Source organism: Mustela nigripes, chromosome 6 (assembly GCF_022355385.1).
Source record: "Mustela nigripes isolate SB6536 chromosome 6, MUSNIG.SB6536, whole genome shotgun sequence".
NCBI lineage: Eukaryota > Metazoa > Chordata > Mammalia > Carnivora > Mustelidae > Mustela > Mustela nigripes.
The window spans coordinates 103,846,154-103,862,194 of NC_081562.1; the positions used below are offsets into that span (position 1 = coordinate 103,846,154).

Sequence of the window (16,041 nt, forward strand, 5' to 3'; positions counted from 1 at the left end):
TACTCTCCTGGGTCCCTAGCTTTCAGCCAGGGGGCCACTCTACCTTGGGGTTCCACCTCTTGTCTGGTGACTCCTGACCTGCTGTTCCCGTGCCTTCTTTGAGACTGTCTCAGAGCCCCCACCTAAGAGAGCACAGCCTGGGCCAAGTTATGCTGTAAGTTCTCGCCATTCCTGGAAGACATTCAGGCCCAAATGGGACTGGGGAGAGTTTGTACCTAAAACCGATGGCCCCTGCCCCTCAGGGAAGCCATGAATGACATACTCCTTGCCCCTCCCCCAACCCACTTGCCGACCTTCCTGCAAGCCGGGCAGCATGTGACCAGTGACAGACACCAAGGGGGGAGCTGACCTCTCCTGCTGAGAGCTTGGGCCTCTGGGACTGGTCCCTGGACAGAACTGCCCTCAGTCACCAGACAAAGGGGCACCCTGGAGGGGACTGAGCCCCACTGTGCCCAGCAGGCCTGGAACCTGGGCCTGAGAAGGGGAGAGAAAGTCCTTGCTGTAGGGTATCCTGAGCAAATAGTAGAGCCAGAGCCTGACCCGCATCTGTGTCCCTCACCCCGGCCACAAGTCCAAGCACCATTGTGGCCACACGAACGCAAACACCCCACCAGGAGACTGTCTGTTTGTGCTTTTGACACGATATCAGTTTTTATTTAAAAACATGCTAAAAACATGGTGTTCAAGAAAGCCAGGACCAGGATGAAGGGAGCGCACAGATAGGGCATCTCAAGCAGGAAAGTGCATCTGAACCCAGCAAGTGAGCTGGGCTGGCTCTCCTTCCCTCCAGCTCCCCACGCTCCCGGGCTGGGGGGCAGGGTGTGGGCGTGAGCCCCTGGCTCTAGCCCTCAGGGGCCCAGAAGGGACCAGGCCTCATGGAAGTGCAGAGGAGCGAGATGGGCGGCCAGGGCCCTGGGGAGCCAGATGCAGGAGGGTGGAGGGACAAAATGGGGGGGCTCCAGGCACCCAGCTCCCGCCCTACACCAGGGCCCTGCTAGCTAGCACCTCCACCAGTGTGGGTGGGCAGGGGGCTGCAGAGGCGGGGACAGTCATTTCCAGCCACCTGGACTGCTTTGGGGCCACCAAAGCAAGGAGGGATGGCCGCCTGGGTCCACGTGACACCATAACATCCGTGTGGGGGTCTGGGGTGGGGTCAGCCACCTCCCTGGGGTGAAAGCCCCAGATGCAGGCCCATGCTGGTGGAGAGAGGGAGTGACTATGCTCCAGCTGGGGCATGGAGGTGGAGACAGGCCCCCGACACCTGCTCCAGCAACCCCCAAGGGTAATTCTCAGTCCCTGTTCGCTCACGTCCTCTGGAAGATGGCGGCAGGAAAAGGCCAAGTTTCTGGCCCACACTCCCTTGAAGCCGACTATAGAACCTTGACCTTCTAAGTCAAATCTGTAACCTGCCTGCATCAGAGCTGACTGAACTCACTTGGACTTTGGCAAGGGAACCCCCAAGTGAGAGGGTTCGTTCAGGGAACCCTGCCCCAACGAGATCACAGTCGGGAGAAATGGAGAAGGCCACCACACAGACATCATGCAACGTTGCCTTCCGTGGGCTGTGTCCCACCATGCAGAAAGGGCTGGGGGCTTGGAAGAGCACCCCTCGAGACTCGTGCCTTCCAGCCAGCGGCGACTCAGTTGAATGGCAGTCTGGGGACTCTGGATGAGGAGGACAGACAGGTGAGGGGTGGGAAAGGGCACTGGAGGGGAGAGGGGGACTGTAGCCAAGGCTCTGGAGCCAGAGGACAACCCTGAAGCTCCAGAAACGTAGGACTGCCAGGGAGGCTATACACATCCCCCGCCCGCAGGTGTTAGAATTTTGCTGTGGATTTGAACAAAAACTGAAATTGCATTGATAGGCGTGAACGAACGGCCCCACCCCCAAGCACACAGTCCTTATGCACCAAGTCCCACCCGGCGACTCCGGGGCTCGTTTGCCAGTCTGTCCGGTCCGCGGTGGTGTGGTGGCATGTCTGCCCTGAGCACTGCAGCAGGGAGGCCCCGGGGTGGCAGCCGTGTCTCCTAACCAGGAAGGTAGCGCCAAAAGACCTGGGAGGCAGTCGGGCTCATGTGTGTGCTTGCCCCATCCTCCACCCAAGGACCCACCTCCCTACTTCCCCAGAGAATCCTCTGTGCATGTCTCGGGTGGGGTGGGGGATGGTCTTTACTCTGCCTGACTCACTGAGACCACCTTACTCTCTGCACCCCAACCCTCAAAATCTGGAATCCTGAACACACCAAAAGTTCTGTACTTTTGGTCCCAATTGCATTTTACTTAGGCGTGTGGAGGTGTTGCCGGCTGTGGGGGTAGGGGACAGGCCTCAGCTTTTGGAAAAGACAGGTGGAGGTTGGAGAGGAGACGTGGGCTTGGTGGGAAATTGAGGGACTGAGCCAAATGATGCAGGAAAAAGGCAGCTGCCCCACACGAGGCCCCATCCAGGAAGGCCACCAACCCTAGCTGGCTAGTGGATAGCCTTTTCAAGCTCAGTTGTGTGAATTCTTGACTTTATTTATTTCAAAACTACAAAAACACTCCCTCAGGCCAGCATTAAGTCCTATGGGGGCCCCGGTGGCAATCAGACCCCCTACCCTGCCTGTTCAGCTCCTCTTCCCAGATATAGGCTGCTTGCTTCCTCCTACAGCTGTAGCAAGACCCAGTATGACTTCTTAGGGCTTCTCCCGGGGGCCCTGGAGGACATGACTACCACCACTCCGCCATCAGTGAACCCCAAGGAAGAGAATGGGGGTCCTGGGGCCCCATGGCTATCTTCCCCCCACCCCTTCAGCAGGGACTCTGCTGCCCAGTGAATGTGGCTGGAATGATCGAGGGCCCCAGCTCCGCCTTCCCCTTCTGATGGTCACGGGTCCTCTGCCCCTGTCTGAACAGCAAAACATAAGGACTACTTCCCCTTCCAGAAGCAATGTGAGAAAGTGAGCAGCATTTGAACTAGAGAGGTATTTGTCCGAGAATTTCTAGCAGGAATGTCTGTGAAAGTAACTGGGGTTTGCAGAACCTGTCGCGGGAATGCCCACAGGGGGCGGAAGGGGGAGCCTCCCTCGCCAGCAGAGGGCAGGAGGAAGGAAGAAGGGAAACAAGAAAGACTGCTCATCCATGAAGAATAAGGACCCACAAAAGCCCTGGCCACGTTCCTGGTAAACTGCACCAACCCCCAAGATGACCCCTAACTGCCCTGGCCGCAGGCGCTGGCATCAGCAAATGCCTCAACCCTGCACAGGTTGCCCCTCTGCATATGCGTCTCTCTCAGGCCCCTGGGACACTGACGCCAGGCCCCGCCCCCCCCCCCCCCCCCACTGTCCCTCCTGCTCAGCGCATCCTGGGCCTGGCCCCGGCCTGTCTCACCGCAGGGCCTTCTGAGTGTGGCACGGCGGTTTGTCCTGACTGAAACCTGATGGACATCCTCTCTTCCTACCTGTCCCCTACCCTCAGGGAAAAAAATAAATCAAACCATTACAGAAATCAACACAGTAAAAAGTTACAAATCAGAAAGCTAACCCTAAACTTATCTGAGAGATAATACTCCTGAATAATCATAATCAGAGTAAAATAAAATAAAAAAGCTACACTGTAAGGTATAAAAGGCCTGGGCAAGATGCTCCCAGGGGCCTTGCCCAGAGGCAGTCAGACCCCGACCCCACAAGCTCTAGCCCTGGGGGGTGGCCGTGGACACCAGTGGCCTCCACTGGGCAGTCTCTCCACCAGGAGGGAGCTCTCTGCTCCCCACCCCCACGGGGACAAAGTGGCAGGGTGAGGAAGGGCAGGGGCAGAAACGCATCCGTGCTGGGGGGGCTCCAGGAGCACGAACCCGGCCCACCCTCTCTTCTTTGGCAAATACACAGATGCAGGAATCCAGGCGCCTCCAGCACCCCAAGGTCTGTGTGCGCCTCCTCCACGCCTCCTCCTCCCTGGCCCTCCCCCCACCAAGAAGGCTGAGGCGGGGTGGGCTGGGGGCGGGCGGGCTGGGGAGGTGGTTGCAAGGGTCAGCAGTCTGGAGAGCGCGGGCAGGCAACACAAAGCTCAAATCTTCTTCCCGGGCACAGTGTCCATGTTGGCGGGCCAGGGTGTTCCCAGCCAGCCGGCTCAGGCGTCGTACTTCTTACCAGTCCGGTGGATGTGCTGGAAGAGGGTCATGGAGAAGGCCATGCCCAGAATCTGAAAGACACGGGGAGAGGGCCTAGGACGGGAGCCCGCAGCGGGGTTCTGCCACGCGGCACCCGGAGTGAGCGGGGATGACCGCCTGTGGGCCTGAGGACTGCCGGAAGGAGGCTGTGCACCCAGGAGCTCAGCCCCTCAGAGCTGCTGGCACAGACTCCTCAGAGGCTCGGAAATGGAGCTACTGCCGAGGGCTGTGGTAAAGACCAGACACACAAAGGACGCGTCCTAAGTGGTATCCACCGAGGAACTGAGGCGGCAGACGGGAAGACGGCAAGAACAGTAAGGCCACGCCAAGTCACTGGTGCTCCCGGTGCCGGGGCCTAACTGGAGGAGACCCTGGCTGCTCCTGCTCCAGGCATGGTCACTGGCAGCCAGTCCCAGTGCTGAACGGAGGCTTGCCCCCGTGCGCACGTGTCCTCTCAGCTCTGCAAGGACAACAGCGGGCTCATCTGCTGAGCCTGAAGTCTCTCCCGTAAATTGGACGTGGTCAGACCTGAAAGATCACTTCCTGCAGGTGGGCCACCTTCACACAGACTGGCCAGCAGAGTTCCAGGCTCCGAGGGGAATCGGGCACTGAAGACTCTCGCTTGGAGGAGCCATTCAGAAACGGCTGGAGCCATGCAGAGGAGGGAGCCAGGAAAGGCTTGTCCCAGAAAGGTCGGGGGGCTCTGGCCCCCCTCTAGCCACACTGGCCTCATCTTCAGGAAGGGAGGCAGGTTCTCCCTCCTTGTTCCACTCTAGCGTCTGGGCTGGAGCTCTTCCCAGCCACCTGGTCCTGCTCAACCACTGGATGCGGAGAGGCGGCATGATGACTATGCCCATTACACTGAAGTGGAAACTAAGGCAAAGAAGCAAGGCAGCCCGCCCAGCTCCTGCACATCTCACAGGCGACATGGCCAGGAAGGCTGCCCATGGAGCACCAGCCTGTGCTCAGACCTGTTACCTGGGGACACCGCTTTCAGGAGGGCAGGCATGTTCTCAAGCAAACCCACCCAGGGATTTCGTGCAGCTCCGACACCAGGCCCCAGACTCAGAGGGAATGCAGAGGAAGCTGGGCCCCGCTGGGCCTGCTGGCTTGGGACAGGCAGTGAATGGGAAAGCCTCTGGATGCAGCAGAGCAGGAACATGCAAGGAGGGTATGGGGAGTATGTGTAGGGGTGTGTGTGGGGGAGTGTAGGAGGATGCATGTAGGGGTGTGTGTGGGGAGCGTGGGGGTGCGTGTAGGGATGTGGGGTGGAGTGGGAGTATGTCTGGGGGATGCATAGGGTGCATGGGGTGTGCATGTAGGGGTGTGGGGTGTGCATGTAGGGGTGTGGGGGTGCATGCAGGGGTGTGGGGGGGTGCGTGGGGCTCGGCTGTAGCCCACCCTCTTACCTGCATGATAAGGATGCACATCCCCACCGTGCCGAGCACGTGCTTGTTATCATCAAACCACATCTTCACTTTTTCATAGCAGCCCTGGGGAGCAGGGACCGCAGGTTAAGGCAGTGGCAGGACAGGACAGTGACTACCCCCCCTGCCCAGCCCCCACCTCACTTCCCCTCCTGCCCCTGCCCTTGCCCTTTCCTTCTGTCCCTCCCTGTCCCTCAGCCCTCATCCTCCTGCCCTGGAGCTGACCCCACCCCTTCCCACCCAGGGTTCCACCTACAAGGCCACACTGCACACCCTCAGACCCCCTTCAACCCCTACCTTCTGACACTCCCAGCTGTGGGTCCAATCCCCCGCCCAAAGGTCCACTTGCCTTTTAGCTTCAGTCCTGTGTGTCCCCAACCCCACCTCTGTTAAGCCAACTTCTTGGAGTCCCCAGTGCCCCACTCCAGGTGTCCTCTGGCCACACCGTCCCGCACCCAGGCTTCTGGGAGAAGGCCCCGAGGCAGCAGCGTCCAGCCTCACCGTTCTCCACAGAGGGGTGGTGGTGTTGCGCCCGCAGCCCTGGAAGTTCTCCATGCAGCAGCGGTCGGGAACCATGTTCTCCCCCAGCACTGGGTACCAGTCCGTGTAGTCGGTGACGCCGCAGCAGCGCATCTGGGGGTGCGAGCCCATGGGGTCAGGTGCCCGCAGCCCGCTGCCCCCCTCTGTGCCTTCCCATCCTCCCAAGCCAACCCACAAACGCTGCCTCTCTGCAGGTCAGCAGAGGAGACAAGAGCATCCCTCTTGCCCTAAAAGGGAAGCCACAGCCTCTCCCTGGAGACCAGAGCACAGAAAAGGTGATGCTCACCTGCCTCTCTGAGCTGGGCACCGACCCCCTGACCAGAAGCGCTCAGCCCTCTGCTCACCCGCCCCACCCCACCTGCTCTGCTTTGGGGACAGTCCCAAGCCAGCTGCTGCACCCCCCACCCAAATCCAGGGCTTACTATGGAGCTCTGGGCTGCATGGACTTGTTTTCCTCTTAGCACAAGGACCTTCTTGCCTGACCCACGATCAGGGAGGCATCCCCCTTGCTGAATAAAGATGATCTCTCCTCCCTAGTTCCCTGAACCCATTTAAGGCACGCACTCCTGTGTCCAGATCCCGCTCACCCTCCTTCACTCCCCTGCTGCCCCTCTCCAGAAGCATTCCCTGTATGGGGAACCCCAGCAGCTCTCCCGGCCCCTTGGGTAGTCTGAGGCCCCGCCCCCTCCTCCGGCTGGCCCCTCACCTCAGCCTGGATGATGTTCCAGGCGTTCTTCAGCCCCACGTTGTTCTCTGTGTTGTACAGCAGCAGACCCTCTTTCAGGTCCTTCCTGGCGTTCTCATTCACCTGTCAGGTTGAGGGCAGACACCTGAATCCCTCCTCCAAAGGGTCAGCACAACTATGCTTGAATGCTCCTAGTAATGGGGAGCTCACTAATGCCAGAGACAGTCCATGGCCAATGATTCAGAGGATTCTATTTCCCAAGACTACACAGGCAATAAGCCACCCATGCCCCCCCAAACACCTTCCCTACACTGCCCCCACCAAACCTTTCATCGGGGCCTCTCCTAGCTCCCCTGGTTCCGTTCTCCCTCCTCCCTTCCTCAGAGGTCCTCCTTGTCAGTGCTTCTCCTCTGGCTGGCCCTGTCCCCACCCCACCGCCCATATGCCCCCTCCCCTCTCATAAGGCTCACCTTGTCCATGTAGACAAAGAAGAGAATAAGCAAGATCAGCTCTGCTAGGAGGATGATCAACAGGACGATGAAAAACTGAAAAGAGAAAGCCTAGGTGTGGGTACATCGTAGCGGCCATGGCTGGGAATGGGGTGCACACTAGTATGGCGGGGGGGGGCAGGGGACAAGTGGCCCCTAGACTGGGCTTCCCAGGTGTGGGAGTGGCCAGCTACTTCGGCGGAATCCCAGACAGGTAAGGGAGGGAGATACAGGAGACAGCCAATCAAGGAGGAGTGGGAGGGACAAGTAGAGAAGGGATACCCAATCATGGGGATGAGGGGCGTGGTCAGTCAAGGAACACTCTTAAAACAATTTCTCCGGGCTCAGGCTGGGCATCCAGGAGGCTGATGGTCATCCCAGTGATGAAGTTCTAGAACCTAGGTGAGGTTTGGTGGGCTGAGGTCCGGAGCCGATGACCAAGAAAGAATTCTTGAGACATCTTTGGTGCAAAATGGTGGTTTATTAAAGCACGGGACAGGACCCGTGGGCAGGAAGAGCTGCTGCCCCAGGTTGTGAGGGATGGCAGGTTATGTACCCTGCTGTTGGGGGAAGGTGAGGGGAAGGGAGGTTTCAGTGGAGTTTTCATATGCTAAAGAGGGCCTACAAGGTGCCTGGATGTTCCAGGCCTGCCGGAGGCCTTGCCCTTGCTGCTGGATCAATGTTGTCTTTAGACCAGCCATTAACATTAAGATCCTTGGGAGACTTTTTGGTGGGGTGTCACAATCCTGCTATCAATCGTCTTTGTTAGTGAGATTTAGGACATTTGTAAGCCAGCTTTTGCTTTGTCCTCAGCCAGCCTCCTGCTCCCTCATCACCAGGACCTGCCATCTCAGTGGCCCAAGTGTAGGGATATCAGAGTTCGGGGGCTGGAGGGATCTGGGGTCCAACTTACACTGAGGAGGAGGCACTTGTTTTCCTTGATGGCCCCCAGGCAGCCGAGGAAGCCTGTCACCATGACAATGGTGCCGATGGCGATGACTAGGTTGGCTGCAGACAGCGAGGGGAAGCTGGGGGAGAAGGTGGCAAAGTTGCCTTGGGACACGGAGAGCCAAATGCCCACGCCAAGCAGCCCACAGCCACAGAGCTGGAGAGAAAGGAGAGCCATTAGATCAGCACTGCTTGGGGGCTCATCCCCATGGCCCCAGAGTTTGCAAGGCCCCATGCCCCAACTCTGAGACTGGGAAAGGGGGAGAACAGGGCTACAGGTCAGATAGGGCCATGGGCCTGTGCTCATCAGCTGTGAGACCCAGACAAGCCCTGAGCCTCTCCATGTCTGTTTTCCTGCCCGGCAAACAGCACGACACAAATCTCCTACGGTCACTCAGGGATCTGATTTTAAATCACTCTGGGGATCTGATTTTAAAAGACACAGGCAAAATCCTGTAACAACTATGGAGGGTCCCAGACACACACAGGGGAACACAGTTATTCCACTTGTCAGAGGAGAGGCCCCAGCATTCAAGAGGGAGTCCAGGAGGTGGGGCAGAGCGGGCAGGGAAAGAGTCAGGACCGGGGGGATGCTCAGAGCCGGACCCCCAGGCGCCTGTGTCCCGCTGCCCTGTCCAAAGGGGCCACAGGCCTGCTGTTCTCAGGTGCCTGAAGAACAGGTTTCCCACAGATGGAGGAGAAGGGGACCCATCGGGCTGGTGGACACACAGGCCATGCAAACCCATCACTGCCTCAGCCGGCCATCCACGTGAGCCGGAAAACTGGCTCTCTCCATGGCATCCCTGGGGCTGTGACGCCACTGGCTTCACCTGGGGACACTTCGCTTTCACTGGTTGCGAGTCTCCACAACTGTCTGATTTTATGCTCCACAGAGCCGACCCACCCCCCCCACCTCCCCCAGCCTTAGCAGCTCCGGCAGCTCCCAGGAAGTATGCAGAGTCTGAGGAGCCCATCCATCAGCCAGACCACATTTACTGAGTACCTGTAGCCTGCTGCCTTCTGAGCCAGAAGAAGAAGCCACAACCTCTTCAGAGCCCTGCCTTCCTGGGACTCTGCTCTGGCCGGTAATGTCCGTCTGGAGGAGGCAATCAGTCCCCAAAGGATGGGCGGACTCAGGGCAGAGTCCTGAGTGCGGACTCAGGGCAGGTGGGGGATGAGAATATTCCAGGCAGGGGGAAAGCAGACATGCAAGGACCTGGGGGGCAGGGCACAGACAGGGATCTGACCCCTCGGCTCCAGCCTTTCCTGCTGGTGCGACCTTGCAAACTCCTTGTAGACCCAAAGAGCATACAATCGCCTGCCTCCAGGATTGCTGTGAGAATTTAAAGGGGAGAAAGCCTGGGAAGTGGGTTGCCTGCACCAGGTGCCAGTCTCAGGAAGGCCCTGACCGAGCAGCTCCTGGGTGCCAGGAGTTACACTGTGACCTCAAAAATCGAGTGCACCCCTGTTCTCAAGCTGCTCTAGGTCTAGAGAGAGACCCCAAAGGAGCAGGGAAGACAAGGCAGCCCCGTGAGTAGGCAAATAGCGGTTCTCACATGCGTGCAGGGAAGGTCGGGGGTGGGGGTGGGGGAGAGGCTGCCCGGAGGAGGCGGCATTTTCTTCTCTCTTGCACTCCACACACCCAAACTGAGCCCCCATTTAGCAAGTGCCATGGCCTGTTCTGAGTCCTGGGGGCGGGGCAGGAATGAGCAGCCACCCCCTCCAATAAGCAGGCTCTTCTTATATGGGACATGATGGTTCATACGCAAACAAGTAACACAATTTCAAGCAGTGCCATGAAGAAAAATAAGGATGGCAAGGAGTTAGAAATTCTCAGGGGACACAGTAGTCACAGAAGCCCTCTAAGAAAGGTGGCATTTATTATTAAGGGCCCAAATGAAGGAGGGCACATGGTGGAAGAATGTTCTAGATAGAGGGAACAGCATGTGCAAAAGCCCTGAGTTGGGAAGGAGGCTGGCCTTCCCCGGGAGCGGGAAGCTGCCCATGTGGCTGTAAGGGAATGAAGGAGGTGACACATGGTAGGGGACCAGGAGGCAGGGTGGCAGGGGACAAGTGGGGTGAGATCTTGCAGGCATCAGTGTAAAGACGAGGCAAGTGGTGTTCTTAGCATGCTGGGAAGGCTGGAGAGTGACATGATGTATGTTTCCGACAGATCACTCTGGCTGCTGTTCAGGGATGGCCCCCAGGGGAGGGGGCAATGGGGAAAGCCAGGGGAGCAATCAGGAGGCCACTGCAGGGATTAGGCACAGGCTGGTGGTGACCTCTACCAGGTGGCTCTGGAGGACTGTTGAGCAGCAGTACAAGGCAGGCTTGACAGGACTTGCTGGGATTTAAAAGATGAGTAGGATTTTCACAGATGAAGAAACAGAAAGGTGATCCAGACTGGGGCATGACAAAAGAAGTGGGGGTATTCCCATGCATTCCTAAAGCAGAGATGGCTCAAGCAGCCAGGGAGGAGTGGGACTGAGTGGAGCAGCTTCCTGAGTTGCCCCCCCAACGCTGTGGAGGGCTCCTGTGGCCCCTGTACCTGAGAGCAGTCCCAGTGGAACTATGTCAAGGCTCCCAAGGTGTGGGCATCCACGGGATCCATGGGCATCCACAGTTTTCCAGGGGGTGGGTGCCACCACCCATGTGACCACTAGGTGGCGCTCCAGGACGGGTCAGAAGCTCTGAAAGGTCCTCCAACTTCTCACAGGGACTTTTTTCAGTCTGGTCAGTTTCTATACTGCTGTCTCAATTTTTGTTTCATTAATCATACCATGGAAATTCATGATCTTCATGCTGAAGATTTATGGCTCAAAAAGCCAGAGACTGGGATGATTGAGAGGAAAGCCCACGGCTGCCAGGTCACTCCCCAGGGATTGAGGAGCCTGCTAAAGGGACTGGCTTGGGGACCCCTGGAGATGCAGGACATTCGCTACTGCCCTGCTGTGGGGACTCTGGAGCCCCCAGGACCCTCCCTGGCCCTGGAAAGTTCTCCCGGCACACCTTGCCCTGGAAGCCAGCTCCCACGGGGAGCGGGCCGGGCAGGGGCCCCTCTGTACCTCCGTTCTCCCGCTCCCTCCTGGGGAGAACAGCTGTGAGTCCAAGAGCCTCTAACTGGGAAAACCTTCAAGGCTCAGAAACTCCCAGGACCTGGTCATCTCTCGCAAAACAGATCTCTGACTTCATGCTCCACACTCTTTGATTTGGTCTACAAGCTTCCCAAACCCCCACCCTGGAGCCTCCTTCCTGCACAGGAGAAGGGCCCATGGCTCTGGTCCCATTCCTGCTGCCCTCTCACTCCCGGTCTGAGGTCCCACCATGCCCTGGGCTGGATCCCAGGTAAGCCCTGTGCCTACAGGTGGGGCAGTGCCCACACACTGCCTGTGATTCAGTTCGGGAGTGTAGGGGGCATTGCACACAAAGTCTGCTGAGTAAATGACGCCCCAGCCATGCAAAGGGGGGGCCTCTTGCAAACCCCACGGCCACTCTTCCATACCCTCAGGGCTCTCCTGTTGAGATGACGCCTCTGCTCCCCTCTCAGACCCACAGGCAGAACCCCCAGGCAGGAAGAAAACAATCAGGCCCTAATTTCACAGTTAAGGACAGCAACAGGGGACATGCAGCCATCCCACTGCCAGGCTGGACCCACACCCAGATTCCGGGTTTTTGGTGTGGGGCCTCTCCCAGACCCTCACTCCAGGAGAACGCTGAGTGCACACTGAGCCTGGACAGACAGGGAAGGCATTGCCTCAGTCCCTGCCTCACGCCCAGGTCCCAGCCACACTCCCCTTCCTGCCTCTGGCCTGTTTCTCAGCTTAGCCTGCACGGAGCAGCCTAAATCCTTTTTCCAAGATGCTGCTTTCATCAGGCCGTTCCCCTGTGTGACCTTACAACTCATTAGCTCTCTGAGGCCCAATTTCTTTTAAAATGTGGGCTTTAGACTAGAGAACTTCTTAGGTCCCTGCCAGCAAGAGCTTAGCCAAGCCTGAGACACGGTGCCATTGCATCCCTGCCTGGTGGTTCTCAACCCAGGGCGATTTTGCTCCTCTGGGGACATCTGGCAATGTCTGGGGACATTTCTGGTTCACACAGCTTGGAGTGGGGGGCTCCTGCTGACATCCAAGTGAAGAGAGCCCAAGGTTACTGCCAAACAACAACAATGCCCAGAAGAGCCCCTCACCACAAAGAACAACCCAGCCCCATGTGTGGAGAGAAGCCAAGAAACCCTGCCCCAGCCCCAGCCCCATGCCAGGCGCCCACCCCCTGGCTACTGCGAGAAGACAGCCATCACAGGAAGAACCCAGTGTGTCCCCTTCCAGGGCTGGAGCAGCATCCTGGTTCTGGAAGGGACAATAAAACATGAGAGGAGTAAAGAGGTAACAAGACTCCATCTGGGAAGCTGGTGAGAACCGGGGCAGGGGCAGGGAAGAGGCCGATGTCTGGTGTGCGGCAATGGGCAAGAGTGAGGAACTGAGGGCAGAACAGGTTTGCTGGACAGGAGGGCAGGAAGACAGGAAGCAGACCTCTGAAGCTAGAGCAAGGGGCTGGGGAGGGTGCAGCAGGAATGGGGGAGGGAAGAGGAGGGAGGAGAGGAGCCCACGTGGAAGGTACCCCGCGTAGGAAGGAGATGAGGCCCGCAGTGGCACAGCTAACACTCAGTGTCAGAGAACTAGCTGGGGGCCTTCGGGAAAATTCCCTTCCAAACCAGAGGCCTGTCTCAGCCAAGAGGACCAAGCCACAGTCAAACCCAAGCCAGGAAGAGACTCTGGGCTGAGGCAGGGTGACTCAGGGAACCAGGGTCTAGCCAAGGTTAGCACCAACCGACCCAAGGTCATCAGCCAACATGATATGGTCTAGTCCTGGTCAGCACCCCTCTCCAGCCGGGGAGGACCAGCGACCGTCCTGACTACCCGGCCTTCCTGCTCCCTGCCCCTTGCCCCAACTGAGGGCATTTCTAAGTGTTTTCAATGCCGCACCCCAAATAAATCCACATCGAAATGTAAGAAAACAAGCTCCTACCGTTGCATTTGCCTGAGGCCTTGATCTCCGTGAGGGCAGGGGTTTGGGTCAGTTTCATTCCTTGCTAACTCCCCAAAGCCTAGAACAGAGCCTCATCCCTGGCAATGGCTTTGGGTGTCCCTCCTACAGGGCTCTCTTGTGCAGCCCTTCACTGACTGCAGAAGGGAGAAGGTTCAGGCCCTTTCCAAGGGCCATCTCGGGCCCTTCCTTGTCACCCATGGGCCCACCCACCAGATGCACACTGGGCAAACTGAGTCCTAGCCCGGCTATGGCCATAGAGTGGACAAGCATTCCAGGCTTGCCTCACTTATTAAGCCTGTTGTAATTAGCCAAATATCCCCATGGCACTTTTCCTCCTCTTTAGTTTGAATCCTATTGATTTGTAGTTTTAATACGTGTTTCTGCCTCATGTCCTTATGTATTTTTCATGCAGACATCCCATTTCTCTGGGGGTGAGTCCCATAATTTCCCCTTCAAACCAACCTCCCTTCTGAGCTTCTACCCCTGACTTAGCACAGCAGACAGCCACTCCCTGCTTCCCCTTGTAGCTGCCAACAATCTGTCCCCCATGCAGGGGAGGCCTGCCCCAAGAGTGACCTCCTGTGCGAGGGCTGGCCCCAGGGCAGCCCATCAGGGACCTGCCAAGCCTTCTGTGTAGACTAGTCACCCACCCCTACTAAAACACCAGCTGCTGGGACCAGGTTCATGTTCATCTATTCCTCTTCCATGGGAGGGCCTAGAACATGCCTTGAATACATCAACATCTGCTCCATGGACACACAGATGGATGGATGGACGGATGAATGGGTAGGAGGGGGTGGGAGGGCCTGAGCAGGCCACAGCCTAGGAACAGGACCAGACCCAGACACACAAACCCACTTGAATAAAATCGCCCCCATCATCTCTTCATCTCTACTCTTAGAACCCCCAAGTGCCCCAAGTTACTCCCAAATGACTCCCTGGAGCCCCTCGCTTGCCGGTGTAAGCCACCTGCTTATCTACCCCGCTTCCCCTCAGAGCCCCCAATCTGTTTTCATCCCTGTGGCCTCTTGTGTCTGTGCAGAGCCCCCCAACTTGGCCCTGGCACCCCACCAGCCTCACCCCCCTGCTCTGTTGGAGCTTTTCAAACACTAGGTCTCAGCACTCCCCAGCACTCTCTATGAGCCACAGACAAGTGCAGCATTTAATGGCATTTACTAAATTAGTGGATGTGGAGAATACAAAAAAAAAACCAGAACGTCTTTCATTTCACAACCCGACGTGCCGCTAGTAATGGTCCAGCCTGGCCCTGGGAGAAGCCAGCCTGCCAAGAACTTCATCCCAGGGAAAATACATCTGCCTCAGGAGGGGGGGTCATTGTATTGCCGATACCCCTTGCTTCCAAGGGGCCCTGCAGCTCATTCAGTGTCATGGCCATAACCCGCAGCAGGGGACAGGGGGAGCCAGACAATGTCTTTGCCAAAGTCACCCTGCAAGCAGGAAGATCAGAGCACAGAAGGGAAGTGGACACTGGGTGACAAGTCTCCATGTGAGGCTGTCCCTGGCCCCAGGCAGACCAGTCCCCACTGACGCACCAGGGTCCCAACGCTCAGCATCCACCCATACCCAGCACCCTGCCTTTGCACGATTCTGGTTCATCAAGAATTCTTGCTTAGTAACTCAAGAATGCACTTCCTTGGGGCTGACATACATCAGTCCTAGATTTGCTCAAGCAGCCCACCAAACACAAGTGTGGCAGGCTTTTAAGTATTTGCAGGCCTGTATCTACCATGCCTTCCCAAGTCTATTCCACGGCTTTTACAACTTTGTCTCATCCCTGTCCCACACCTGCAGTCAGATTCCTGCGATGCAGGGGACAGCATGGAGTACAAAGATACCCCTCTCATCCCTTACACTCTGGGCTCTATACTTCTAGTAATCTAGCCGCAGACCTCCAGACTTGTTGGGCAGCCCCCCATGGTTTTGGCTCACGCTGAGCTTGTGCATAATTTAAAGTGAAATAGCATGACTCCTCGGTCATTCTTCTTCTGACCCCACACTTTCTCTCAAAGCCTCCAATTTCTTCACAACTTCACCTCGCAGCCCCCAATATCACCAGCTTACATAGGTGACAGGGAGATCACACCCATATTTCTGAGCTGAATTTTCCTCCAAATAAACATTACATAAAGCATTTGCATATCTAAAACCCAGTTACATTTTGATTATTGCAGAATGAGGTTATTTTCTCAGACGGCTCTAAGAGAGAGCACTTAAACACAGCCCAACTTCAGGGGTGCTGTTGTCTGGATGTTGCAAGGCTCGGAGGTGCACAGAGCTCTTCAGTAATGTTTCCAGAGTTCACTTCTCCCCAGTGAGCTTTGCAGAGACGCTGAGACCACAGTAACCCGCTCGTGAGACCCGCCCCCGTCTGTTGAGAGTGGGTCCTATCACTATACCTCATGTATTGTGTGTATCCCCCAAACTAAGAAGTATACTAAGTATACTAAGAAGTATACTAAGAAGTATACGACAATCAGAGTCTGTGACGAGGAAATCCCACTTGAGACTTTGAGGACAGCCCTGCTGAAGGTCTTGGCTGGGGGTAAAGGTCTAGGTACCAGCAGTCCTAGCCCACAGTGTCCTCTGACCCCGGGAGGGCAGGAGGCCAGCCTTATTGAAGCACTGCCCATCTGTCTGGGCTTCCCAGCCTCAGCACGAAGGGCATTTGTCCAGCCAGGGGCTCACTTGAATCAAGGCATCTGCTGGACTCCAGGCTGACCCGCCCGGGGGCAGGGAGAGTC

The 16,041-nt window shown here is 57.2% G+C and overlaps 1 protein-coding gene across 5 annotated transcripts in view; it reads right to left on the reverse strand.

The window, feature by feature from the left end:
• Nucleotides 1-625: 625 nt before the first annotated feature.
• TSPAN9 (tetraspanin 9) overlaps nt 626-16,041 on the reverse strand; it is a 192,200-nt gene continuing 176,784 nt past the window's right edge. For 4 of the 5 annotated variants that reach the window (XM_059403796.1, XM_059403797.1, XM_059403798.1 and 1 more), the window contains 6 exons: nt 8,199-8,390; nt 7,268-7,342; nt 6,819-6,920; nt 6,074-6,205; nt 5,555-5,638; nt 626-4,177 (listed from right to left, as the gene is read on the reverse strand). In XM_059403796.1, the coding sequence (XP_059259779.1) occupies nt 4,106-4,177; nt 5,555-5,638; nt 6,074-6,205; nt 6,819-6,920; nt 7,268-7,342; nt 8,199-8,390 (657 nt within the window). In that variant the 3' untranslated portion in view covers nt 626-4,105. The remainder of the gene's footprint in view (nt 4,178-5,554; nt 5,639-6,073; nt 6,206-6,818; nt 6,921-7,267; nt 7,343-8,198; nt 8,391-16,041) is intronic. The other variant, XM_059403795.1, reaches the window with a different exon arrangement.